This window comes from Thalassophryne amazonica, chromosome 23, assembly GCF_902500255.1.
Source record: "Thalassophryne amazonica chromosome 23, fThaAma1.1, whole genome shotgun sequence".
In the NCBI taxonomy this organism is placed as follows: Eukaryota; Metazoa; Chordata; class Actinopteri; order Batrachoidiformes; family Batrachoididae; genus Thalassophryne; species Thalassophryne amazonica.
Genome location: NC_047125.1, coordinates 23150493 through 23177996, shown reverse-complemented (window position 1 = coordinate 23177996; position 27504 = coordinate 23150493). Strand labels below are relative to the sequence as shown.

Sequence of the window (27504 nt, the reverse complement as noted above, 5' to 3'; positions counted from 1 at the left end):
GCCCCTTGTCCACTGGCAGGAGAGGTCTAGTGATAATGAAGCCAAAATGGAGCGATCAGACAGCTGGAAGGCTGCCATCACTGTCTGTGTGCGCAGCCAGACAGACTGATGGATAAATACACCTTTAATAACTCAGCAGTGCGTCACTCCACAGGCCTGCAGCTGTTCCACTGTCTGAGGGAAGCCAGTCAACTCTTCAGAACAAAAAACAAAATAACACACACCTGAATATCAGTCCACGATAAAGACGGGATTTAAATCTGTGGACATCCCAGTACAGCACTGAGCCAAAACAATAAAGCAGACATTTGTTTCACAACACAACGCCTTACACGTCACGAGGGAGTTTTCTTTTCATCTCCTTTTGAACCAACAGTCATTACACTTGACAAGAAGGATGAGTCTAAAAATTGTTCTAATCCAATTACATATGTTCCCCAAATCTGATTGATTAATCGCATTAGATTTACAACCATAAAATATCGCGTTGACGGTGGCAAAATATTCGAACATTTCACATTTGATGCATTACTCCGTGCCCTGACCGCGTTGCTACGCAGTTGTCAATAATGGCGCTGTCAGCTGAGAGCGAGAGAAACTGGTGCAGTGAATTTAATCTATCATACGAAAGTACTGATGTGGATTCTGATACAGAATTAGTCAATGCAGTTGATGAGACAGAAAAATCTGTGGGTCTGCTCACAGAATTTCCAGCTTGGTATGAAGACGCTGTTGCTATGGCAAGCTTCGCCGACCAAATTAGTTACAGAAAAATAAACTGTACAAACGATGGAATTGGATTAGAATGGGAATAACCCCCTTGTGTCTGATCATTTGCGGATGTTAATGCTGGATTAGGGTCACAAATATCCATAAAACTCAATTTGCAACTGTAAAATCCAGCATTAACGTCCGCAAATCATCAGACACAACAGGGTTATTCCCTAATTCACTGATGCATCTACAAAAACATATCGAGCAAGGAACTGTAAAATAAATAAATAAATAAATCACAAAACAGTGAACAGTGAAACTAACTTTTATGAAACTTGGGGAAAACTTGCCCTTACATTTTGAGGGCAGATTTGCACAAAGGGATGGAGGAAAAATATATTGCAGATTAATGACACTCCATCCAGAGGATTTTTGCAAACATGAAGAAGAAAACACTGCCCTGCCCTCTGAATGGGAACTTTGCATTAAGTCCAGATGTATGATAATAGTCTATGCACTCATGAGGTTAATTTACCTCAGTGTGGATGATGATGATGATGATGATGATGATATATGTGTGTGTGTGTGTGTGTGTGTGTGTGTGTGTGTGTGTGTGTGTGTGTGTGTGTGTGTGTGTGTGTGTGTGTGTGTGTGTGTGTGTGTGTGTGTGTGTGTGTGTGTGTGTGTGTGTTACCTGGCTCCACAGTGGTGGCACACGGGCATTGTAGATGTAGTTAAAGGTCTCCTCCAAGCTTGATGACATCACCACCAAGCCTTTAATTGCTTTCTTGAGCTCAGTCAAGGACAATCTAACAAAACACCAACAACACAGTTACCACTCCAAAATGTATCATCATTGCAGGAAGCTGTTGCTGTCCCTTCTTTTTTTTCTTTTTTCTTTTTTTGCATTTTTACAGCTCTGGCAACAGTGTATCAGTGAATGATCGGTCTGTTGCAAATCAAATTCAGAAATTAGTTAAGCCCTTACGTGACAGTGTGCAGCAGGGCATTGTATCTCTGGATCTCTTGGAGAAGCACCACATTCAGAGGGGAAAGGTCATCCTGGAGCTGGGCCCTGGTGCCTTTGTAGTCTATCATTGCTGGAATCTGCCCACGTATGTCTGACAACAGCTCCAACACCTGGCAGCACAGATAAGAGATTACACAAAAACGCATGAGAGGGGAAGGATAGTGAAAAATGCCACAGCAGAATGTTTGCAGCCAAGATCCCGGAGTCAGAATGTGTAAGAACTAGCAAAAAAAAAAAAAAAAAATGCATGAAAGTCCTCTTCCTTATTTATTTTTATTTATAGTGTCGCTGTGGATTCCCCTGAATGCGTATATATAAAGATTCTTTTAAAGCATACCCTTTTAATTTTTTATTTTCAGCAAAAAATGTTTTATTTCTCACATTATGTTTCATTTAAAACATTAACTGCTTGATTTATTGTTACAATAAAAAAATAAGCCAATCGTGATCAGCCCTGTATACCACATATTAATGAACAGGTGGTCTCAGTCATCAGAAATCTTCCACCACTTCTCCCTCATTTCCATCTAACCTTGTCTTCTCGACTGGACCTGGCTCCCGTAGCAACAGTGCTGGTGACCTGTGGCTGCAGGGAAAGCAGGGTGTCAAACAGTGTCCTCGTCTCAGCAATCTGGCTGGCAATGTCGGCGTTAGAGTGCTGGCCAAACATCTCGGGGTGCTCTGTGGCCGGCAGTTGGCTGATATAATCCCTGTATGTGGACTGCGCATCATCTTGAGGGATGTAATAGGTGGATAATGATGACAACCTGTCAAAAGAATGAGGTGGGTAAGAATAAACAAACTCCATTATATAAAGGGATATTTTATTTATTTAAATTCAATTTAACAGTGTAGCAAGTACTACAATACAAAAAAATATTTTAAATATCATTAATGGATATCAATGTCAGCACTCCTAATAGTACAATGGACATCAAAATAAGTGGGGTTTTTTTTTGTGTGTGTGTGTGTGTGTGTGTGTGTGTGTGTGTGTGTGTGTGTGTGTTTGCACACTCTGCATCCCTGACCACAAATTCAACCAACCACTTTGACATCAAACGTACTTTTTAAAGACATAGGAACTTTTTCAGTAACATTATGCAATCACATCAACACAGTGTGTGCAGCTTTAAAAAGACAACTCCACCTTAATATGCACGCAAGTTACCAAATATCCAGCATGAGCAAGAGCTGGAGAAAAAAAATCTCATCAGGGCAAAAGAAAAGAGAAGAACGCCTGTGTTTTTCCAATGTGGCTTTCTTAGGTTGTAGTACTCTGACAGCCCACTTGATGGTGCTGACAATATAGCGACAAAGATATTCAGCTGTCAACAAAAAGTGAAACATTATATAAATAAATATGTGCTTTTGTCAAAACAAATTCTATTCATCCTGAAAACTGTGGAATTATAGTTTAGAGACTTTAAAAGACCATGTAAACAGATTGTGAGGTATTACTGATGGGGTTTGATGAATGGTGGGAAGCAATGGGGATCATCGATTCATGATGGAATTAATGTTGCACAATCGCAATGCTACAATTTTATTTTGTTTTTACTCCATTAAATATGCAAGTCTTGCATAAAAAAATCTGCACTGCTAAAGTGCCTTACTTGAAGTTATCTTGGGTGACAGCGGCATCACAGAAGTACTTGCTGATGTACGTGGTGAGAAGGCGTCTGTCCCAGTCGTCAGTCACATGGCCGCCATAGTTGACCCCAGCTATAAGATACTTTAGAGCATCCCAAGGAATCTCCTCATATTCATCCAAATAGAGCCTTAGAAGACTCTCACTCACCTAAGAACATATATTATATCATAAACAGGAAGTGAAATGGACCATTCCTAAATTCTGTCACCGTCATTATACACTGTAAAGCTCCAACACAATTATTTCCACTGGAATGGAACACATCACAGCCTCCTGACTGACCTCAAAATCAGAATCGTTGAAGCCGTAGACAATGTTCCAACCCAGCTGTAGAAACTTCTTCCTTTCTAGCAGCGTGCTGTGAAAGAAGCAGAGGGAGAAGAGCAGCTTCCTGTAGACAACGGGCTTTGTGCGGCTGCTGAACTGAGACTCCGACACCAGCTGGTACAAGCGCTTCATGTTGGCTTTGACCCCCTGACAGACAAAAGTGGTGACGTTACAACTATGGAGGTTACTATGTGGTTTAAAATCTGTGAAATACCAAAGTATTTATTTATTTTGGTGCAAAGGGTTCCAGGTGAAAACATTGTAAATCACAATTTTCATTTCTGGATCAACATGCTGTGAGTGCGCACCTTTGGTGGCTCAGTGGTCATCTTGATACCAGCTTGCAGGATGGTAACGGGGAAGTCAGGGTGGGGCTTGGAGCTGAGCCACAGTCTGAAGTTGGAGTGAGGCATCTGCACTTGGAGCTGCTCCACCAGCTTGTCCAGCTGCGGCATCCAGGAAAGAGAGAGGTGGCAGTTGGCGAGGAACACCCAGTGGCCTAGGCAGAGAAAACAACACTGAAACACCTGCTGGAAAAATTTACACTTCAATCAACAAATGCTCAAAATGTCTACAATGCAATCTGTGACGTATTTCACAGACGATCTGCTCTGGCGATCCCAAACAGGAGCAGCCAAAACAAAACAAACAAATATCATGAACATACAGGATACCAATCCTCACATTAACCAAAGATCAGCAGGGTTAGAGAAATATTTTTGAGTCTACTGGTCAGAATCAGTAGCACCAATTTTGTTACTGGTCCTCCTGGTCCAAGGTAGTGGCCCCAGGTATTTGGAAACTCAGAGCCTCCAACGTTGAGCCGGTGAGTCTCAGCATAGCATTAATCATCACATGATGCGCATGTATTCAATCAATATTGTATTTGCAAATCTATCATAACAGAACATTTTCATTTTGTGTTGAATGTATGTAAATTTATAATCATTTTCTTACATGATCCTTCACTTTTCTGTAATTCTGGTCTTGTGCTTGTCTTATGCAGCCCAAACATAGAGCCTTTACTCTTGTTACTTAATCTAGTCTTGCTGCGTAAGCTCTATAATGTCCCTGATTTTTTGGACACCAATTATATCTATTGCTTCTCAGACTAGCATGATCAAAATGTTATAATTGTTGAAGAAAATCATGTTAAAGTTTCACATCACATTCAGATTTTGTAGCAAAATAAAACAGTTGATCTCAGTTAATGTTTTATTTTGACTGACCAATCAAATGACTTATTGAAACATCACAACACACACATTAATCACACTATTAATGTTGTTGTCCATTCAGCTGCTCCCTTTATGTTCGGGGTTGCCACAGCGGATAGAGCCAGATCCGCACTAGTATTTGGCACAAGTTTTATGCCGGATGCCCTTCCTGACGCAACTCCAGTTTTACCTGGAGAAACACACAGCCGCTGGTGTTCCAAAGAGGTCTCCCATCCAAGTACTACCCAGATGCCGCACTGCTTAGCTTCTGAGATCTGATGGGATCAGGCTTAGACAGAGCAGACCGGCTGCATTTAATCACATTATTAATACTAGACTGTAATTTCTTGAACACCAGAATGAGATCAAAGATGTCGAAAAACCAAAGCAAATTCAAAAGTCTGTTCAGACTCACTGTCTGTGCTTGGAAAGGTATGTAATGGATAACAGTCAGCGGTGCTGAACGATCTACACGGAATCCTGAATCGGGATCTGCCTAATGACTGGGTCAAAACTTTGTCTTAAAAAAATAAATGCCGGACTTAAATAAGCGGCGGGCATCATTAAAAAGATTACATTTGGTTCAGTCACTCTGTTATTTTTTCAAAGTCTGAGGGGAGGCTTCACAGTCAGGCAGAGGGCAAATGCGTCATTGGCTACGAAATTATTATTTTATTTTATTCTTACATAGCGTGACCTCAAGCGGGACAAAAGTAAAAGTAGCTTCAAAATAGCTTCATTCATGAAGTCAGTGGTGTGAATGAGTGCTACAGTGGCTGTTATTTAAGGCGCAGGTATGAAAAAAAAAATCATCGGTCTTGTCTAACACTTTTAATCACTAGACCAACAAGATTTTTAACTAGCGGTCTAGCAGGAGAAAACATCAACTAGACATAAGTCAAAAGTTACTGGTCTGTGACCTTGGACCAGTGGATTTCTCTATCCCTGATCAGACCAGAATCTGTTGCGCTGCTCTTGGGTCCTCCTTATTCCCTGTGAGAACTACACTACATGTGCTAACAGCAAACACTACAGTGCACAAGTGGTGAAAATTAGAAGTCTAAATATAAAGCGTCAAATGGGACTTTTAAAAGAAGAACATCAGCAGAGCAAAGGTGGAGCTTAACCTCTTTCGGCGCCCTCTTCGATCATGTTCTTAGCAATGGGGGCCTGTCCCTGTCCCAGAGACAGAGACACAAAGTGCTCTTTCATGCCAGAGGCATCAGCCAGCTGCACCAGGGCTCCCGTGGGGTCCACCCCGGAAGACAGAACAAAGATCAGAGGAGTCGTGCAGGTAGATTCCTCCACAACCTGAAGGGTGAACAGAAGAATATCAGCAAGACAAAAGAGAGAGAAGAGGAGAAATAATAGCAACAATTAAGTTTAGTAGAAGCAGGCCAGTGTTATTCAGTGCAGGAGGGGTTACGTCCATCTGTGCTTGGGTGAAAGTTATCTGACCTACTATTTTGAAGGACACTAAATTCATCTTATTTGTGCCAGAGGCAGGAGTTGGCAAGAGATGAGTCTTTGTGGAAGTATTACAACAGATCGAAACACACCCTCTCTGTCAGTAACTGGATAGTGCACAATCTGCTTAGAGATGGAGGATTTCACGCTTCCTTTCTGACATTTCAGTCTTTAACAATGTCACACATGTACTAGTCTGGGTGAGCTCACACATTTTTCGTCACATTTTCAGTCCTATCCTTGCAGCCCTCTCTCACATCCTTACTGGAAAGATGCAATGAAACCATTGGTCACAATAAAATGCTTTGTACTGACTGCAGCTTGAGCTGAAGGAGCGAGTGTTTATGGGAATGCTCTGACTAACAATACAGCGGCAGCGAGGACTGATGGGAAAACAGCTGATGTCACTCACCGTCTTCATGTCGAGAACGGGAGGCTCCACAAAGCAATTTCCCAGGTTATTAACAATGAAGGAAGTAACACAGAAGGTGACGCGGTCCTGCCTCAGGGAGCGTACTATCAGCATCTTCTGCAGCTCAGTACAGCTATTCTCCCAGTCAGCTGGGAAGAGGAGAAGAACTTTTTTTTTACCTCTGCAGGAAAAAAAAATTCAAACAAACAAAATAAAGACCATCAAAGGACAAACGGACCTGGTAGGGTTTCAGTCTCTGGCTCAGCACTCATATACCACTGGTGCCAGGCTTGTGGATACCGTTCAAAAGAGGTCGTGATGTCCTGGAAGTCGGGCAGTTTCTCCAGCTCTGTGATGTTGTCCCAGCTGGTGTCTGCCAGCCAGCTCGGACAGGGATTGTCCATCTGCTCTGCCTTGTCAAGCACCTAAAATCACACTCTTCAGTCAGTAGCCACCATCTGTGGAATCACTGCCTCCGCCAACGGACAGAAGAGGGTTATGTTATTTATGTGAGGGGCCATCTTGCTCTTCGACTGTCTCACATTATAACAAAAGAAAGATTTTAAAGATAATAAAAGTTTGTGGTGAAACAGATCCTCAATCAACAAAAAGTATAGCAAAATGTGGGGATCTGAATCTGCTGCAAAATATTCCCATTTATATCCCCTGTTTTACCATTTTCCTCTGATGATGTCACACATATCTCAAGGAGATTTTCTTCTTATTTTAATAGGCAACTCTTCCTGTGGACATGAAGACAGTAATGGCTACAGTAATCTGAAATCTGACCCCACTGACCTCGACCTTCACCCTGATTGACCTCTGGCTGACCTTGCCAGGTCAATTCCGGAATCCACCTAAGTGCATCAGCCTTCTCCTCAGCCCAAAGCAGCACTGCACCGTTTCAAGACTTTTTATTTTGCAAGTGAAGACTGAGACTGCCAGCAAATTAAAATCTCCCCCAAGGTCTTTACAAACTACCATTTCTGTGCATGCATGTTAAAATAAGACCAAAAAAGGCAGGTTCAACTATGTTCTGGGTTTTCTTACAATTCCTCCTCTCAGAAAGAAGTTGTACTCCTCAACATTCAGTTTGCCAGCTGCCTCAAGAATTTTGACACACATCTGGAAGCTAAAAAGCAGCTTGTGGACCTCAAACAGGCCGCGGCAAGTGTACCTGAAAATACACATACACACACATATATACTAAGTACACACGATTTATCAAAGCGTGCTTGGCCTGTTGCGCGTTGTGCTTGTTTACCTGTACACTGCATATGTGTGGTAGCTGTTGAGGTTGAAGATCCTCTCCTCCAGCTTTTGGCTGTGCTTACTCTTCTTGATGCTCAGGCTGAACAGGTTGATGTAAGCATCCAGAGAGAACTGATACATCGGATCTATACAGCTCATGTCGTTCAGAACGAAGAAGAGAATGGAGGCTCGCTCAGCACATGGACGGTAGGCCTGTTAGGAAACAGCACATTGTGCACAAAGGGCTAAGACGTTAAGCCCCAACCTCCGGTGCTGGAAAATGGAGCCAACACGGAAGTGCCAAAACTTGCAGTTCCTTGAATGGCTACTTGAGGTTGGCTCCAAAAGCAAATTACTGTTCACAGACACCCATGTTAAAATCTCCAACTTTAGGTCTCAATAGCTAGTTTTACCATTTATGATAACTGGACATGAAAGATTTTTTTTTCTTAAGTCAGCCAACAGTTGAACCTATTTTCACCCATACAAATAAGAATAATTAGAGCCTTAATTGCTTTGAGTGATAGGTAGTGTGTGCCAGCGAGAAGATTCAGGGTCCCACTAGCAGTGACTGTTAGGTGATGTGGACTCGACTATGTTTGTCCTTTATGAGCATTTTACTACACATTTCTAAGATAATATGGGTTACTGCGCAGTTAATTGTACTAACAGACCATCTAAGAAGCTGGTGCTCCAGTGTTTCTGCTGAGCAAAATTTTAGCTTTGTTTAATTTCTATGTTAGCACCAAGTTAGCACTAATTAGCAGATATCTTGGTGACATTAGGTCAACTGATGGTGCCAGAGTTACTGAACTGATACACTGGTCATAGTTTTTAATATCTGTACCCAAACTACCCGTTATGAAAACCACACTCAATCCAACAAAATATGCATTAAACAAACACCCATAACAAAGTTATGCTGTTAGCCTTAGCCTCACCTCATTTGGTAAGCTGGGGCTATGTTCCCATGCTCTACATCTTTACCCATTTTTATGTCAAACAAATGACATCATGAAACATTGACCTGTAGTGTTGGGTGTTTTTACTTTCACCCAAACATTTCACCTCTCGAGCGGAGTCAATCATGATTTCAGTCTGTTCGCTGCTCTCCAGCTGCTCTGAAACCTCTGCGGAGGTCATTTTGGACGTCTGCAGGGTGTTTTCCAGCTGAGTGTCATCCAGCAGGGAGCCAGTCACCTCATTAAGCAAACTGATGGTGTGAATGCACACAATCCACCAAACACACAAAAGAAAAAATAATTTAAGACTTGGAAAAGCAACTTTAGAATAAATGTTTGAAGTACATAAGAGATGCTGCATTCTTAAAAAAAATAAAATGTATTTCTGACCGCTGTTTATAATATATGAAAAAATGGCAGATGAGCAACCTGAGGATCTGATCCTCCAGATCCTGCAGTTTTCTCTTTCCGGAAGCAATGCTGATCACCAACGAGTCCTTCTGTTCTTCGAGGTCAGGCCGTTCCTTACGCATAACAATACCCAGCAGCTGGGCTTCCAGACCCTGCGTGCACATGTGGAACACCTCAATGGACAGTCGTGTCAAAAGTGATATCGCCGTACTGTGGCTACGCTGCAGTACTACGTAACACAAACACACACACCAAGTCTGACCTGCTCCTTCACAGCAAAGTTGACAATTGTAGTTTTGGTTGAAATCTCTGGGGTGTAGTGTGGGTTGGACAGTTTAGTGGTAATGTAGAAACGAAACTCTGGATTGTACTCTATTTCTTTATCACCTAACTTCAACAGCAGCCTGCCACCTGGAAAAAAAAAACACACACACATATTCTCATATTCACCCCAGTGCATTTTAGGAGATCTTACACTTTACTGTAATCTATGAACATGTGCGAGTGTGTGTCTGACCCATCCGTGTTAGAGACTTGTTGAGGATCGGGTTCAGAGAGGGGTCCAAATCCTCCTGGATGTTTTGCAGCAAAACAGGATTCCCAAACTGGATAGCGTGCTCCAGCACCCGCATGTAGTCTGGCATTTGAAAGTCTATCACTTTTAAACTCTGCACATGCAGGAAGGCAGACAGAGAAAAATAAACAACAACAACAACGAAGGTGGACAAATTTTAAGGAGGCAAAAGAAAGAATCATGCTGATAAAAAGAAAGGGTGCAGAGAGTATGTTCTGTGGAAAAAAAGAGGATCTTGAAATGAGAATATGAACATTGCAGAGTGGTGCATCTATGCTGCTGCATCTGTCTCACAAATTAAACAACTGATGTGTTGGTGAACGTGTCAGGAGACTGTTTAAATGAAGTCTTACCTTTTCCATCTCCATGTTCTTGATCCACTTCAAAGCCTGGCCTTGAGGATCCACCATCAATGGCCATCTAGAAAAAACAGGACAGTCACAAAACAAGTCAACTTCCACATCACACAAATTTTCCCTCATGAGGACTTTGGAAGTGATGTGCAGCAGAAACATCTAAACATCTTCTTCAAGACAGCATGTCTCAATAAACTCTTAAATATCATTCTTGTGTGTATATGTACTGACCTATTTCCACGGGTGACCATAACTCCATTTTCAGTAGAGAATACATCAGAGGGAAGGCCCTGAATGTTCCAGTCCCTCACGACTGTGGGCTTGGACATGAAGGATGAAAAACTGAAATCTGGAGAAACTGGAATCTCCAACTCCCTCACCTGACAGTGGAGACCAAAAATTTAGCAAAAGTGTTGAGACAAGTGTGTAAATCCCAGAAAAGCTTTGTGTTTTCCCACACCTCTGTTATCCAGATGTTGAGCAGCTCGTCTCTGTAGTTGGACAGAAAAGGTCCCATGTAGGACAGAAAAGCTGCTGCCAGCAGACAGTCTCCTACCAGGTAGCTCATACTCTCCTCCAGACCCTGCAAACAGACAAATAACCTGTTTGTTTAGAGAACAGCTGTCAGTAAAGACAGGACTCAAAGGCCCAGTTTTCAAGTGGAACAAGTGTTATGTTTTCATGGCGTGTTGCATACAGGGACTCTCTCTTCCCACCGGGTCTTTTCCCCAGCAAGTCCAGAGACCAGCGTGTCGGCTCGTTTAAGTTTGACCTCCATGTCTTCTGCCTTAATGCGTAAAGTCTCTTTCTGAGCAAGTTTCTCAGTGTGTTCTTGTTTCAGTTGCTCAAGCTTCTCCGCCACCTACACACACACACACACACACACACACACACACACACACACACACACACACACACAACAGCATCTCTGAATTTCCTTGAGTTGAAACTAAAAACAGTGCAGATGAAAGGGACACACCAAATCATATAGACATGTGAGATGTTATACTTGAATATGAAGTTGTTTCAAAAGAAAAAAGTTTCTTACCATTTTACCAAATGAAACAGTCACATTTCTGTGGCTACGTTCGATTAATCTTGATGCAATGAGCGCCATACCTCTCGCAGTTTGTTCTGGGCGTTGACCAGCGCAGCCTGTTTGTCTGCCAGTTGGGTCATGGCCGCGTGCAGCAGGGCCCGCTTAGGTTCCACCACCCTGTAGAGTCTCCCATAAACCTGCAGAACAGCAAACAAATCAGCAACAACTCAGCTAATCATCCACAACACAAGTGGGAAGAGGAAGTAGCGAAACAAAACAATGCTTTTTTGTTAGCTTCTACTTGATGCACCTGGCTCCAGAGTCCTCTAAATCATGACACCACTTACGCTCGTGTGGGGGTCTTGGTCTACAAACATGGTGCATTCATATCGCCGGCCACAGAAACTGTTTCATTTGGACGAGCAAAAACCTCATGTAAAGTCTAGTGCTGTCAAGCACAATGTAAAGAGTGCAACACTCAGATACACCTTACATAAACAGGTTCACATCACATGTACACCTTGCTTGACTGTAAGCTCATTACAGCAGTTCACCTTGAGTGTGTATTTGTGTGCTGGTTGAAATTGGCGGTCTTACCTCCATAGCTCTGACCCACATACAGAGGGACTTGGCAGCAAGCGACACAGCCCCGACACTGTCCGGCTCAAACTCTGGCTGTCTGCAGTACAGCCCAATCTTCTTCAACATGCGGTCAGATATGTTGTCCTTGTCAAAGTTGACTAATGTTTTGATGAAATTTGCTTCACCTGACAAAGAGATTTCAACAGAACACAGGTGAAGTGGAACAAAGGAAAAGGGTTCATTTCTTATTTGTCTCAGTTCAGATTCCCTAATTAATTAGTTTTCCTGCTTCACCACACTGACCATTCCTCTCATTATTAGTGGTTATAAGTTTTTTTTTTGGGGGGGGGGGGGGTTTGTTTTGTTTTTTTCTGCTGTGACTCTGCTGTGTAATATTATACAAATAATGAATGTTTAGGAGTGCAATGGTAACAATATTTCATTAGGTGAAGATGGAATGTTCTATTTAATGAGGCAGAAAAAACATTTGTTTTATGGAATGCCTAACAATCCTGAAGATGTAGTCCATACCTGATGCTGTGCATTGACTTCCTCGTGTGCAGACTGCAGTCTGCTTTCCTCAGTCCAGTGAAAAATCATGACAGAAATTTGTAGAGCTCTTAATCCGACAGCGCTTGTACTTCAGGAAGAGACATTGCTGTGAATACTGCAAATACCTCCAGATGCCTTACGGCATATTCGATTCATTTTTTTGTTTGTTTTTGTGTTCCAAGAATGAGCACCATCAATAAAACAAACCCCACCATGTTTGTTTTTCAGATAAGCACTGTCACCGCTAGTGTGAGCACTAAATGTACATCACCAAAATTGCACACTAAATAGAGCTGAAATTGCACGATAAATGGAACACAATGGAAAATGGTACAAATAATCCATATCATGTGACATACAAATCACCAATCAAATCACAAGGATCTATTTAAATGTTATATAAAATTTGAGGGGTAGAGATTGGAAAAAATAGAAAATCCTACACAAGTTTTTATTACTTTTGGTTACTGTTCTACTTTATTATGTAATTACATTAAAAAAAATTTACCTCCCAAAAACTAAACTTATAACTATCTTTCTCCTTTTGGAGGAAATGTTCATGGAATAAAGAAATGTTCCAATGTTGCTAAAAACAGCCAAGAGTATACAGTTGTTTGTCAACATGTAGTGAGAACAAATGCAATTTCTCCACCTATTTTAGGCCTAAAGGTTTTATGAACTGCCTCTTTATGCTTCATTCTTGCCTTCAGAGTAGCATTCCGCTTTGAAAAACTTTCAACAAATATATGGTTTTCCATATTTTTACATCTTTATATATCTCAATTAGACCTTGAGGATAAATAGAAGTTATTAAAACTGAGTTGATCTCTAACCCAGCTGTCTCTTGGCCTCGGCCCATGTGGGCTCTTTGCCCAGGAGGATCATCACAGCCTGCATCACTCTCTCCACTTGTGCTGGTGGGCGGCCATATGACTTAATCTCTGTCATGTCCTTCTTATTTAGTGATTCCAGAGCCTGTAATATCACAGAAAGAAAATGCATGTTGAAAGTCACAGTAAACTTCAGGCTTTAAGGCATTTTTTGATGTTGGTGGTATCATCTTCTTGTTTTTGCCTCCAACTGCACAGTAGTTAGAATTTACAATTTCATGCTTTTTTAATGCCAGTTGTGAAGTTACCAGTCTGTGAAAATGGAAATGCTGCAAAAGTATCTTAGGCTTTAAAGAAGCCTCAGCATGTACCCTTTAAAATGTAGTGAATGAAGAGATGTATAAATGCATGGGCCAATTCCCTCTAATTTCTTCACACAACAATTCAAAAATAATAAATGGTATCATCTTGTACATCTCTAAATTAAAAGGGCATATCATGAGGATAAACAGATTACAATTTGTTAAAATCTGATGCAACAAATTAATCCGAAATGCAAATTTGTGTTGCTTAGCTAATATCCCTTAGACACCAAGTATTTCTGCACAGAAATACTAAACCAGAGAAATAAACCATTAATTTGTGGCTTGTTTCACAGTGACTATGTTCTAAAACTCAAAAACAGTCACACCTCTGCACAACCCTGCTGAAAGAATTTTGTGTGAATTTAGTCATCATGAGCTACTACCTAGGGTGAGTCAAAACAAGACAGAGGCTCTACGGTACCTTCATGGCCTCTTCCAGGGCAGGCAAGGCCGCATCCAGGTCTCTCTGTGCATTCTCTGCCATGGCTTTACATTCCAGCTCCTCTGCTGCAATTTTTTCACTGTCAGCAGTCACCACCTCCACACAAACAGAAACGTGATCATTTTAGAGCAGATAGGGTAAAAAATATGTATGTAAAAATATTTAAATCACCCTTTTGGTCATTTTTGCCATTCATACAAAGGCCTCAATTCCTAAATGTGCTTCACAATAAAATAGAAAGTAAAAAAACAATGCAAAAAACAAATTCATTATTCTCTTATATTTCAGTTTTTAAAACTGAACTGCTTAGAAAGTTGGATAAATGCAAACCATGTAGATGGATCAATCAAACCTGCAGATCTGCAGTAGTTGAGCCATTATTTGTACATCATGAGGCTTTTGTGATGCCGTCGTACTACAGACTGACCTTCTGCTGCCTGTCAGCCTCGTTCTTCTGCTGTAAAATGTGGTTCAGGTACTTGTTACACTGCTGCTGGAACTCTGCCACCTGCTGCTTGGACTCTTCCAGATCCACAGACATGACCTTGACTTTCTCCTGCGTGTCGCTAATCTTGAAGAGGCCGTTACGCAGCTTATTCACCTGCTCCCCGAGTTCACTACGTTTTTCCAGCAGAAGCCTGGGTGAGGAGATTGTAACAGAAATGGGAGATAAAATAATAATTTTGGAGATTCTGGGCTTTTTGCTTCTGGGGTAGCTCAGCATGCTATCACTATGTCCTAATGTAAGGGGAGATTTATTGCTCCCTGTCACACTAACTCTTACATTTTGTGTTGTGTTTTAAACATGGTTTTCAGCTAGTTAAATCTTTCTGCTCGAGCAGATTATCCTGGCTCCTCTCCCATCTAAATTGATTTCCAACCAAAACATTTCCAGTCACAAACATTTATCTGAGGTGGTCACGATTAGATGACTAGGCAGTTTCCATAACTACAGCTCAGCTAGGCTAGGCTAGGCCTGCTAGAACATTATTTAGGCGGTGTGGGGTAAGAAAAAAGAAGAAAAGGATCTGAGTGAACCAGAAGGTCTGAAGGATCTCACTTCTTGTATCCGGACACCAGCTCCAGGTAGTTGGTCGGAGTCACATAGTTGTGTCTCTTCAGCTCCACCTTCATCCTCTGGGAGAACTGACCCATCGTTTGATGTGTGGTCACAAAGACACTGGCGACTTTAGTCTGGATCTAAAACATCATGCGCTCTCTTTTAACATGTCCATCTAACACAAATGATTATTGTGACTCAATGACATGAATCTTGTATATTGCCATCTTGTAGTATGTCAGGCTGCAATAATTAATTAGTGTTCCTCACCCCTTCCAAAGAGCCGAGGTCCAGCCCATCCAAGTATCGCTCAGCGATCTCTAACAGGGCGTCTCTGGGCCACTCACAGAACCAATCGATGGTTGTGCAGTTGACTAGCGCTGGGTACTGAAGGATGCGATTCCTGTTTGGCACACAAACGCAAATTACCTCCATATGCAAGATGTGAAGACAATAAGCTTCCTGATTACAGTTCTGTGGACACACAGTGTGTCTGTCCACTGTTCCCGGTGTGAGGCATTTCTTTACAGAATACATCAAAATAAATCTAAGGCCTGCTGTCATGGAGTTGAAGAAGGCAGAGAAAGGAAGGAAACCAACAGCACAAGCAGCATGAATACAATTTGCATTTTCCTAACCACTTGAGGAGAGTCAGTAAACCTTTAGACATGTTAAAATCACAGCTTTACAGCAGAAATAAACATTTTATAACTTGGTACAAAACTGGTTTTGGTCTCTATCGTTCAAGAAAACAATATGGATGGTGATGATTTTGTTATTATTCTTCAGATTTTGTTATTATTCTTCATTATAACTGATCAGTTGAAGCTATTTTAAGCCATAAAGTTGTAAATAATTATGGGCATAGTTGCTTTGAGTGACAGGTAGCATGTGCCAGCGAGACGATTCAGGGCCTTGCTAGCAGTGGCTGTGAGCTACTTTGGACTTGACTGTGTTTGTCCTTTTTGAGCATTTGTCACAAAAATCTGAGGAAATATGGTTTGCTGTGTTAATTGTTTTAACGGACCAGCAAAGAAACCGGTGCTCCAGTATTTCCCTTGAGTGAAATTTTGGCATTATTAATTTGTATGTGAGCACCAGATTAGCACCGATTAGCAGCTAGCTTTGTGACATTAGTTCCACTGATTGCGCAGCAGTTACTGAACCACTATACCGGTCAGAGCTTTTAAATGCCTGTACCTCAGGCCACCCATTTTGAAGTCCACCACTCCGTCCACAAAAATATGCATTAACCAAACACCTGAACCAACGCTAGCCTGTTAGCCTTAGCCTCACTCATTCTGGTAACTTCAAGATGGGTGGATGTTGTTTGGGCTTCATTCGTCCAACCCAGGTCATCCTGGTCTTGCCCATGCTTCACGTCTTTACTCATTTATGGGATTGCCAAGAATTAGGCGGTGTCAATTACTGCCAAGATGGCAACATTCAGAACTGCCCCATTTGAGCTTCAAACCAGCACTTCAGAAAAGCCACTGCTGATGTTACAGAGTTTGTCCAGTATAAACACAGTCTATGGTCACATGTACCTGAAGGTTTCCCCCACTGGGCTCATGCACAGCACGATGTGCAGGTTACTCCTGACTCGCTCTATCAGGTAGCTGAACAGGGACTCAGGAGTCTCGATCACATTGTCTTTCCTGGCAGACTCAGTCAAGGCATTACACACCTAAACAGAGGCATACAACAGCTGGATGTTACACACGTTGCACAATGAACTCCTAATGGGCTCATCATTACCTTATCACAGTCAGTCCAGCTGATTGCAAATGGAGGCAATACACCACAAATGCCAGCATTCTATTTCCTTTTTAATCATGAGTAAGTGTAGATGTAAATAAAACGATTTTTCACCTAGTTTGGGACCTGTTTACGCATTACTGTGTAGACTAACAGCCTTGACTTTTTAATCTACCAGGTATAAGTGTTTCGTTCATAATATAAATAAATTTAAAAGATGACCTCAGACAGAAGGTCAAAAATCTGGAGGCGAGTACAAACCTCAACAAACTCATCCTGTTTGTACAGGTTCGGCACCTCTCCTGAACTCAGGATGTTATTGATGTCCTCCAGGAAGGACTCTTCAATGATCTGGGTGTCATTAAACAGGAACACTGTGGGCTTGTTGTCCACACCAGACAAACGGTACAGCTTCTTGATGTCTGATGACAAAGATAGTAAAACCTTTTGTCATGTATTTTATAGATGGCATAAAAGCAGCAGATCCAGGTGGACTTCCATTAGAAGGATACATATGACCCCCAAAGATTTCCTTGAAGGTCTACGGACAGATAGAACACTAAAAATATAACACAATGCTGAAATGCCCTCGGCTGTATGAGCATAAAAATAGGAAACAAAATGTGATCTTCTGACCTCTTAAAACAGGTCAAGGTTAGCCACAACCAACAACATTAGTTTTAAAATACAGTTAAAGTCATTTTTATTCAGTCAGTTAAGGGAAAAGGAACTCAACCCTTTTATTTGTTATAAATGCGAACTTCAGTTAAAATGTTTAGCCTATCTTTTAGTCCATTGTTCTTCTAGTCATAATTTCTGTGGTAATTTGATGTTGTCTGTACATATTTATAGGTATACATCAAGTATTTACATTAATTATTAAGCTCTTGTCTTCTTTATAGTTTGCACTTGTTTAATTGGTATTACAGTGTTTATATATATATATATATATATATATATATATATATATATATATATATATATATATATATATATATACATTTATTGTTATCTACATTAATTATTAATATCCTAACAACAGACCTTCCACCCCAAATCCAAGACATCCTAAATCTCCCACCACTTTAATCTTAAATATCTCACATTTTGAATATCAAAGGAAAAGTGCAAACCTTCCAGCTGTGCCTGGACATGAAGAACTGCATGTGAAGATGTTCATTTATATTGTCTGTGTCACAGCACAAGTTCACCACCACTGCATTGTTCACAGATCACGTGATGGTCCACTTGATCCCCACGTACAGACAGAGACTTAAACTCTCTAAACCTGTTGTGAGGACGTCTAAAGTGTGGAGCAATGAAGCTGTAGAGGAGCTACGCGCGTGCTTGGCCACCACGGATTGGGATAGCTTTGAGGCTTCAACAGACAGTCTAGTTGACTACTCGGACACTGTGACGTCATATATTCATTTCTGTGAAGACAGCATCATCCCACATCGTACCAGGGTGAGATATAACAACGACAAGCGTTGTTCACACCTAACGTTCACACCTAAATTCCAGCAGCTCCGTCAGCAGAAAGAGGTGGCTTTCAGAGAAGGAGACAGAGACAGCTATAGAGGTGCAAAGTACAGATTTAACAAGGAGGTGGCAAAGGCTAAATCCATGTACAGTTCACGTCTGCAGCAAAGGTTCTCTGCCAACGACTCAGCCTCTGTGTGGAGGGGGTTGAAAGAGATCACCAACTACAAGCCCAAAGCACCTCGTTCTATTGATGACCTCAAGCTGGCCAACGACCTGAACGTCTTCTATTCACGCTTTGAAGACAAGGACTCACACCTCCCCACCCCCAACACAACTGGATATTCAAACACTCTGGACCTCCCCCCTCTCACTGCTGCCCTCCCCACTCCCCCTGTTGCCCTCTCGGTCCAAGAGGAGGACGTGAGGAGACATTTCAAAAGGCTGAATCCACGTAAGGCCCCGGGCCCAGACTGTGTCTCTCCTGCCACCCTGAGACACTGCGCTGATGAGCTGGCCCCAGTCTTCACTGGGATCTTCAACACCTCCCTGGAGTCATGCCATGTTCCAGTCTGTTTCAAGTCCTCAATCATAGTTCCAGTCCCCAAGAAACCACGCGTCACTGAACTTAATGACTACTGTCCTGTGGCTCTCACGTCTGTAGTCATGAAGACCTTCGAACGCCTAGTTTTATCCCACCTGAAGTCCATCACCGACCCCCTCCTGGGACCCCCTGCAGTTTGCCTACCGAGCCAACAGGTCTGTAGATGACGCCATAAACCTGGCCCTGCACTCCATCCTGCAGCACCTGGACTCCCCAGGAACCTACGCTAGGATCCTGTTTGTGGACTTCAGCTCTGCATTCAACACCATCCTTCCAGCTTTGCTTCAGGACAAGCTTTCTCTGCTCCACGTGCCCAACTCCACCTGCAGGTGGATCACAGACTTCCTGACGGACCGGAGTCAGCGTGTGAGGCTGGGAAAAAATGTCTCGAACACTCGGGCTCTCAGCACAGGATCTCCACAGGGCTGTGTCCTTTCCCCTCTGCTCTTCTCCCTCTACACTAACTGCTGCACCTCCAGCCACGACTCTGTAAAACTCATCAAGTTTGCGGACGACACCACCCTCATCGGACTCATTTTGGATGGGGATGAGTCTGCCTACAGGAGGGAGGTGGACCGGCTGGTCACCTGGTGCAGCAGCAACAACTTGGAGCTCAACGCCCAGAAAACAGTGTAGATGATCGTGGACTTCAGGAAAGCCACAGCCCCCCCGCCCTCCCTCGCCCTCACCAACAGCCTCATCACCACTGTGGTCTGTCACCGCTTCCTCGGCACCACCATCACCCAGGACCTCAAGTGGGAGTCAACCATCAGCTCCCTCATCAAGAAGACCCAGCAGAGGATGTACTTCCTGCGGCAGCTGAAGAAGGCCAAGCTGCCTGTCCAGCTGATGGTGCAGTTCTACACGGCCATCATCGAGTCCATCCTCTGCTCCTCCATCACGGTGTGGTACGCCGGGGCCACAGCCAGGGACAGACACAGACTGCAGAGCATTGTGGCCTCTGCTGAGAAGGTGATCGGCTGTAGCCTTCCATCTCTCCACGACCTGCACATCTCCAGGACTCTGGGCCGAGCAGGTCGGATCACAGCTGACCCTTCTCACCCTGCACACGGTCTATTCAAACCACTCCCCTCGGGCAGGAGGCTACGGTCCATCCGGACCAGAACCTCCCGCCATAAGAACAGTTTCTTCCCCTCTGCCGTTAGACTCATGAACACCTCATAACTCAGTCACCTTAAGCTTAACTCTGTCACTTTATCATTTTATCACGGGTCACTTTAGACAATGTACTTTGGTTTTTAATTGCACTCCTCCCACTGCACTGTTTTTTCTGCTTCTCTGTTTTTCTGTTGCACACAGCCTTTCATATTTCATTTTTTTAATCTTATATTTTATCTTATTTTGACACATATGTTATATTTTATCTTAGTATTTTATCTCTTCTTAATGTTGCACCATTGTACTGAAGCAAATTCCTAGTCTGTGAATCCTGTTCACTGGCAATGGCAATAAACTTCTTCTGATTCTGACAGAAATATGTTTAATCCACTATGGGGCAGTATTGTACCGCTCAAAACATCAGTCAGCAAAGGTACCTCACAATAAAACCAGGTTTTAAGTGTTATAATGTGTATTACAGTGGTTTTATTTAATATGACATGAGCTGCAGGGTTCTCCACTGTTACCTGCATGTCACAGCAGTGGCGATAGCGTCTGCTCTCAACATGCAGGTCAACAGTTTGAATGGAAGCTCGAACCATTATGTGCATGTGGACAGGTGAAAGTGAATTATGATAAAGAATTTAGTGTAGACAAAAACAAACATTATTACCCACTATGCACAGTATATTTGTATGTTGTATTGGAAGTTTTACTGAGTATGTGAAAAATCACTTTTTGGTGTTAGCTTTTGAATCAAATAAGAACAAGCTGCAGTTATAACAAACAACCAGCAGATGGTGTCACCCTTAATTATACCTGCACAGAAATATCCCGCTGAGACAGTGGGCCCAGTCTTGATGCTCTACAGCCTGGAGTGCATAATCTAAGTGCCTTTCAGGTATGTCTGCCTCCAATTTGCAGTTTATACAGCAAGTAATCTGAGTGCAAAGGTGCAAAAGGCTTGTACAGCAGTGTTCAGAATAATAGTAGTGCTATGTGATTAAAAAGATTAATCCAGGTTTTGAGTATATTTCTTATTGTTACATGGGAAACAAGGTACCAGTAGATTCAGTAGATTCTCACAAATCCAACAAGACCAAGCATTCATGATATGCACACTCTTAAGGCTATGAAATTGGGCTATTAGTAAAAAAAAAAAAAAAAAGTAGAAAAGGGGGTGTTCACAATAATAGTAGTGTGGCATTCTGTCAGTGAGTTCGTCAATTCTGTAGAACAAACAGGTGTGAATCAGCTGTCCCCTATTTAAGGATGAAGCCAGCACCTGTTCAACATGCTTTTCTCTTTGAAAGCCTGAGGAAAATGGGACGTTCAACACATTGTTCAGAAGAACAGCGTAGTTTGAAAAAAAGAGACGTGTGGAAGAAAACGCAAAACAACCATCAAAATGGATAGAAGAATAACCAGAATGGCAAAGGCTCACCCATTGATCAGCTCCAGGATGATCAAAGACAGTCTGGAGTTACCTGTAAAAGTGCTGTGACAGTTAGAAGACGCCTGTGTGAAGCTAATTTATTTGCAAGAATCCTCCGCAAAGTCCATCTGTTAAATAAAAGATGTGCAGAAGAGTTTACAATTTGCCAAAGAACACATCAACTGGCCTAAAGAGAAATGGAGGAATATTTTGTGGACTGATGAGAATAAAATTGTTCTTTTTGGGTCCAAGGGCCGCAGACAGTTTGTGAGACGACCCCCAATCTCTGAATTCAAGCCACAGTTCACAGTGAAGACAGTGAAGCATGGTGGTGCAAGCATCATGATATGGGCATGTTTCTCCTACTATGGTGTTGGGCCTATATATCGCATACTAGGTATCATGGATCAGTTTGGATATGTCAAAATACTTGAAGAGGTCATGTTGCCTTATGCTGAAGAGGACATGCCCTTGAAATGGGTGTTTCAACAAGACAATGACCCCAAGCACACTAGTAAATGAGCAAAATCTTGGTTCCAAACCAAAAAAATGAATGCCTCGCAGATGTGAAGAAATCATGAAAACTGTGGTTATACAACTAAATACTAGTTTAGTGATTCACAGGATTGCTAAAAAAGCAGTTTGAACACAATAGTTTTGAGTTTGTAGCGTCAACAGCAGATGCTACTATTATTGTGAACACCCCCTTTTCTACTTTTTTTTACTAATAGCCCAATTTCATAGCTTTAAGAGTGTGCATATCATGAATGCTTGGTCTTGTTGGATTTGTGAGAATCTACTGAATCTACTGGTACCTTGTTTCCCATGTAACAGTAAGAAATATACTCAAAACTTGGATTAATCTTTTTAGTCACACAGCACTACTATTATTCTGAACACTACTGTATTTAATCACTTAAACACTCATAGTGTTATTTTAGCAACGCACCAACCCTGGTCCTGGACGCACCTCATTTGAGGACCAACATGCCGATGGGTGCACAGATGAGTGTAAGTATATTTAGTTTGTAATTAGTAATGCGCTGCTTGTAACGGGTAAAATGATGGTCCCAGTGATGGTGGATTTATTTAATCTGGTATCAGGTCTGTTTCCAGACCAAACACAGATGCCAGACTGCCTGAGTTTATACTCTAAAATTTCTGAGAACTTTTTTTGTTTTAAAACAGCTCTCCAGATGTAGCTGCTGAAGCAGCCCTGAAATTTCTGCAGTTGAGCCCTGAAGTTTTGAGTTGGACAACATCCACTCATGCTGCATTGATCTCAGCATGGATGCAGCATATCTGAAGATTTGACCATCCGCTGTCTGGCCTAGTTTTTTTTTTCCCTCGACATCAGTGGGGTTACAAACACTTTTGATTCCTTCAACATTTACACAAGGGGACTGCACTGATCCTCAGTCAGGATCACAATTTATATCAACATGGACTTTCATAAACTGGAGAAAACAGAAGAAAAAGCTCAGTGAGACAGTTAAAGAGATGGAATTTTTGGATGGAAGAGATGCCTGCTGTGCCCTGCGATAGACAGTTACAGTTTCACTACAGCTTCAAATCTCATTTTACTGCTGTTGATATGTGTATCACTTTGGTAGTAGTTTGTCTTGAAATGTTTGATAAAACCATTTGCAAGAGAAGTTCCTGCTTACTCTACCACAGACCAGAGTTAAAGCGGTTACATAAATATCCACAGCACCGCTCAGTCAGACTGCTGTCCTCTCGACCTCACAGGACCTTGTTTTCCTTGTTTTGAAGTTCAGAAGTCAGGATTGTTTTCCTAACACTTCTGTGAAGGAGATCTCACCTTCTCTGAACTCCTGCTTGCGGTACTGTTTGGTGACCTCCACCTGGAACACCTGGTACTCACAGATGGAGGCGGCCATTTTGGACAGGCTCTGTCTGCCTGAGCCTCCGACTCCAAACAGCAGCATGTTGCCCCAGGGCTGACTGATCACACGCACCACTCGTGTTACTGACGATCAAACACACACATAAATAGAATGATAAATGCACATATAAAGCATTGGTGTAGTCCTGAAAGAACTTCTTTCTGCATTATTCAAAAGTGGCTGGATTTTGTTTACAATTAAAACACCAACAAACTTGTGATCTTAAGTTTCAAAAATATTTCTGACTGTTAATCTTTTTTTTAAAATAAAGCTAGTTGGTTCACTAATGGTTAGCAAAACAAAAAAAAAGAAGCAAATCAGCTAACAAAAAAGCTAGCTTTGCTCATTAGCTAATAGCCGATTAGCTGAACTGTGCCCAGCATATTCTACAGGTCTTAAAAAGTTCTACACCAAAACTTCACAATGACTTTAATGAAGCTAATGAGATTGTCGCACTGTGTTCGATGGCATCTTGGAACAGCACCAGGTTCACTGGCACTACGCCGGGGGTTAGGTTATAGTCCTCCAGGTGGGTCTCCATAAACCTCTTCAGACTCTGTATGTCCAGCACATCCTCATAAACATGAGAATCACTCAGGAAATCACCTGCAACACACACATTCACATCTGAGGGCCTTTCCACAGTCTTGACTGTGTATGTTTCGACGTGGGTACAGTAATGTAGGCACCAAATACTGGGGGCTGTTTGCTGGGGCAGATGTTGTGGTATGTAGTGTCAAAGAGTGACCCCAGTTTCTCAGACAGGACAGCAATAAAGGCATCAGTGTCACTGCGATCAACAAGACGGTCAGAGAAAACCCTGTACAAACAACGACAACAAAACAGACAAGGTGTTGAGCATGTTTTAGGTAATGTCATTATTCAAATCTGGAACACACCTTATTGAAAGTGATGGCCTTAGATGGCCAAAGTACTTTGCGTCAGCAGGTAGAAATCATTTTCCCCTGCATATACATCAGATGCCAAAATATATATATATATAAAAAAATACTAACAAAGCAACATGTGGCCAACATGTGCCACACAGAGGTTAAATGACACCACACATTTTTGTGCTTCCTCACAAAGGAGTCCTGAGGCGAAGTACCAAGTTTGGTTTTAATACATCAAAGTGTTGCTCAAAAATGACCCCACTTCCTATTTGGCGGCTTAACCACCAAATTCAGTTGGCTGTGATGGATGAACGCTGAAGAAAACTCAACCACATCAATAGATCTAAAAATAAACTACTAGTTTCTGCATAAATTGGACAAATTTTGTGGCCTTGAAAGTTTTATTGATTTTTCCAGAAAATCTAATGTGGAGGAAAATCTGCTGTGGCAGAAACTAGCAAAATAAGGTGCAATGAGCACTGGCTTGATCCAAGGAATTCCACATTAGATAATTTTGGAAAACTGACAATACAGTTGAAAAGTTGCTTGCCTCCTGAATTTATCGCACCCAGTGGGTCAAACTCTAGTGCTCCCCCATGAATTTGACCCGCTGAGAGCACTAAAGTGCTGGATTCACAGACATGGAACTTTGTGAAAAGAATGACAAGATTATAATCAGTAATTACACCAAATTTCACAACTTTTGAATCACAACAGTTATAATGTTGATGTAAAATGTGACAGCAGATGAAGAAGGGCGCATGCACTGAGGATACAGTACTTTAGAAGTCCTCAACCTCAGATCAGATGGAGGAGATGATGGCTTGTAACCAAACATCTGTGAAGGTGGATGAAGGCTGCGGGAGGTCTTCAGACCCCAGATCGTCTGGGATTTTCCTCAGGATCTTTTAAGGGCCATGTGTTTGCCGGTGTGCAACATTCCCACGTTAAACAATCTCATGCAATGACATCTCAAGATCGATCCTGGATGTAGATTTTCTCCACGTCCACCATCCCATCCAAGAATGAATCAAGAGATGATCTTCCTTGCCACAGAGGGAATGCCATGACAACAGTACTTTAAACGTTGTGAAAAAAGTGTAAAGGTGCATTCACATAAAGTATGAATTATATAATGTAATGATAGTCACATTTTCATCTGACAAATGATTGACAAAGAACAATGGAAAGAGGAAGGGAGGGAAGCCCAGAAACAGATAGAGAACAGGTTGGTACCTGAAACACTCATGGATCCACAAGCGAGTGATACTGTTTTTAGTATCATGGTAGTCGGGGTGAGCTCTCAGTAGACCCTGGAACACCTTGGAATCCAGTGAAAGGCAAAATAAAACACTACATATCTATCAGTTTGCAAATAAGTGCATTGTATTCTCATAAATCTGAACAATCTCTTACTGTTCAGTCAGTAGCAAGAATACTTGACACCTTTCATTTGAGTGTAAATCAGGAAGTTATGGAGCAATAATGATTTTGTAGTATGACAGATGTTGAGCTGAAATGGAGATCAAACACCGATCACACTTCCGTGTTATTCTGACAGCATCTCAGAGGTAGATGGGAATCGGGGAAGACAAAAGGAATGGAGCGAGAAAAGCTTCCAGCAGGAATCAAAGCGAGGATGCCTGCAGTTACATGTTGTGCATTTCAATTAACAGGTTGCCATTCCTCCTTTTAACCCACAACATTTAAACATAAATGATCTTAAAATCTCAGAAGCTGATTTACTCAGAATTTATGGCACTTTTTAAACACTGATCTTTTATCTTCTATCTGATGTTTTACAATTAAAACATTAAATTCTTCCATCGTCTACAATAGCTACATTATTGACTTTCGCAGGACATTTTTCATGTGATTGAAGCCTCCTAAGTGCATGGGGGGAGTGGGGTGGGGGGCACAATTCTCCATTAGCAGCCCAACATCTGTAGTATCTTTCCACGTGCTTAAACGCAGACGTTTTAGTTATCTTACTACAATTTGAGAAATTTTAGCTTTGCATTGTCCTGGGTTTTTCTTGGCAAAGGACAAGGTCACCTACTCCTTTCAGGTCCTTTTGTTGCCGATTTCTACCACACTCGGCTTGTCAATGACTGTTCACCCTGAAATTGCTGTTAAAAGTCATTTTGCCAAAAGTCAAGGAATTTGATTTTCAATCCAATTTGGACAAAATGTGGCACACATTTAGATGGATTCCAGAACTGAACCTGACAAGGTCAGCCAGAGGTCAGTCATTTGGGTAACAGTCATCACTGAGGTCAAATGTCAGATTACCATAGCTGTTAACATCTTCATGTCCAAGAGTAATATTACCTCGTATTTCTGCATTTGTAAATTTTCCTGTACAGTATGAATCAATCATTGTTTTATAGTCAGAAAAATGATTCCATCATAGCTATATGTATTACTATGTGCAGATAAATTAAATTATGTGGAAACATAAGCCTATGTGTATCTGTGTGTGTGTGGAGTAAAGATGGTACTGAAAATTAAGATGAAAAATGTTTATTCTGGTGCTCCAAATCACCTAAAACAGTGTACAATAAGCATGCAGGTGTAAACTGCATCCATTTATTCTACCTCTCTATGTTAGTGTGCGTACCTTTGAGATATCCCTGAGATTGAACAGATAGTGAATTTTGGCTGGCGTGGGTAGAAAACGAGCTGTAACAGCAGAATACAGTTCTAAGGTGGCCTGAGGCAGAATCTCTCCAATGTCCTTCACTTCCTTGAAGCCATGCAGTTTCTGCCTGATCATGGTGTTGTAGATTCGCATGATTTGAGACTCCTGTTTGTGTGTAACAAGACAAGTCAAATCACATTTTTGCACAGATTGTAATTTATACTCCTATTCAAATAAAATGCATGAATTTTAAACTGCAACTGGACATGAGGAATTAAAATAAAATAAGAAAGGCTGGAAGAGCATGCTGAAAGAAGAGATGAAGATAAAAAAAAATCCATTATGTAAAAGTACAGAAAGACCAAGAAAAATATTTTCATTATTCATGCAAATACAACCCCTGGCAAAAATTATGGAATCACC

At 41.8% G+C, this 27504-nt stretch overlaps 1 protein-coding gene across 1 annotated transcript in view; it reads right to left on the bottom strand.

Moving 5' to 3' along the window:
• The window catches only part of dnah2 (dynein, axonemal, heavy chain 2), a 74663-nt gene that overhangs the window by 3652 nt on the left and 43507 nt on the right, over positions 1-27504 (bottom strand). The window contains 33 exon segments of the mRNA XM_034164185.1: positions 1409-1523; positions 1703-1854; positions 2277-2511; positions 3358-3542; positions 3678-3869; positions 4031-4221; positions 6067-6250; positions 6819-6967; positions 7057-7243; positions 7869-7995; positions 8083-8282; positions 9138-9282; positions 9461-9594; positions 9705-9853; positions 9960-10110; positions 10370-10436; positions 10604-10752; positions 10833-10955; positions 11070-11234; positions 11492-11608; positions 12009-12178; positions 13379-13520; positions 14162-14278; positions 14610-14820; positions 15243-15382; positions 15513-15645; positions 16790-16929; positions 17262-17422; positions 23463-23630; positions 24004-24153; positions 24237-24367; positions 25677-25762; positions 27061-27246. Of these exon segments, the coding sequence (XP_034020076.1) occupies positions 1409-1523; positions 1703-1854; positions 2277-2511; positions 3358-3542; positions 3678-3869; positions 4031-4221; positions 6067-6250; positions 6819-6967; positions 7057-7243; positions 7869-7995; positions 8083-8282; positions 9138-9282; positions 9461-9594; positions 9705-9853; positions 9960-10110; positions 10370-10436; positions 10604-10752; positions 10833-10955; positions 11070-11234; positions 11492-11608; positions 12009-12178; positions 13379-13520; positions 14162-14278; positions 14610-14820; positions 15243-15382; positions 15513-15645; positions 16790-16929; positions 17262-17422; positions 23463-23630; positions 24004-24153; positions 24237-24367; positions 25677-25762; positions 27061-27246 (5052 nt within the window).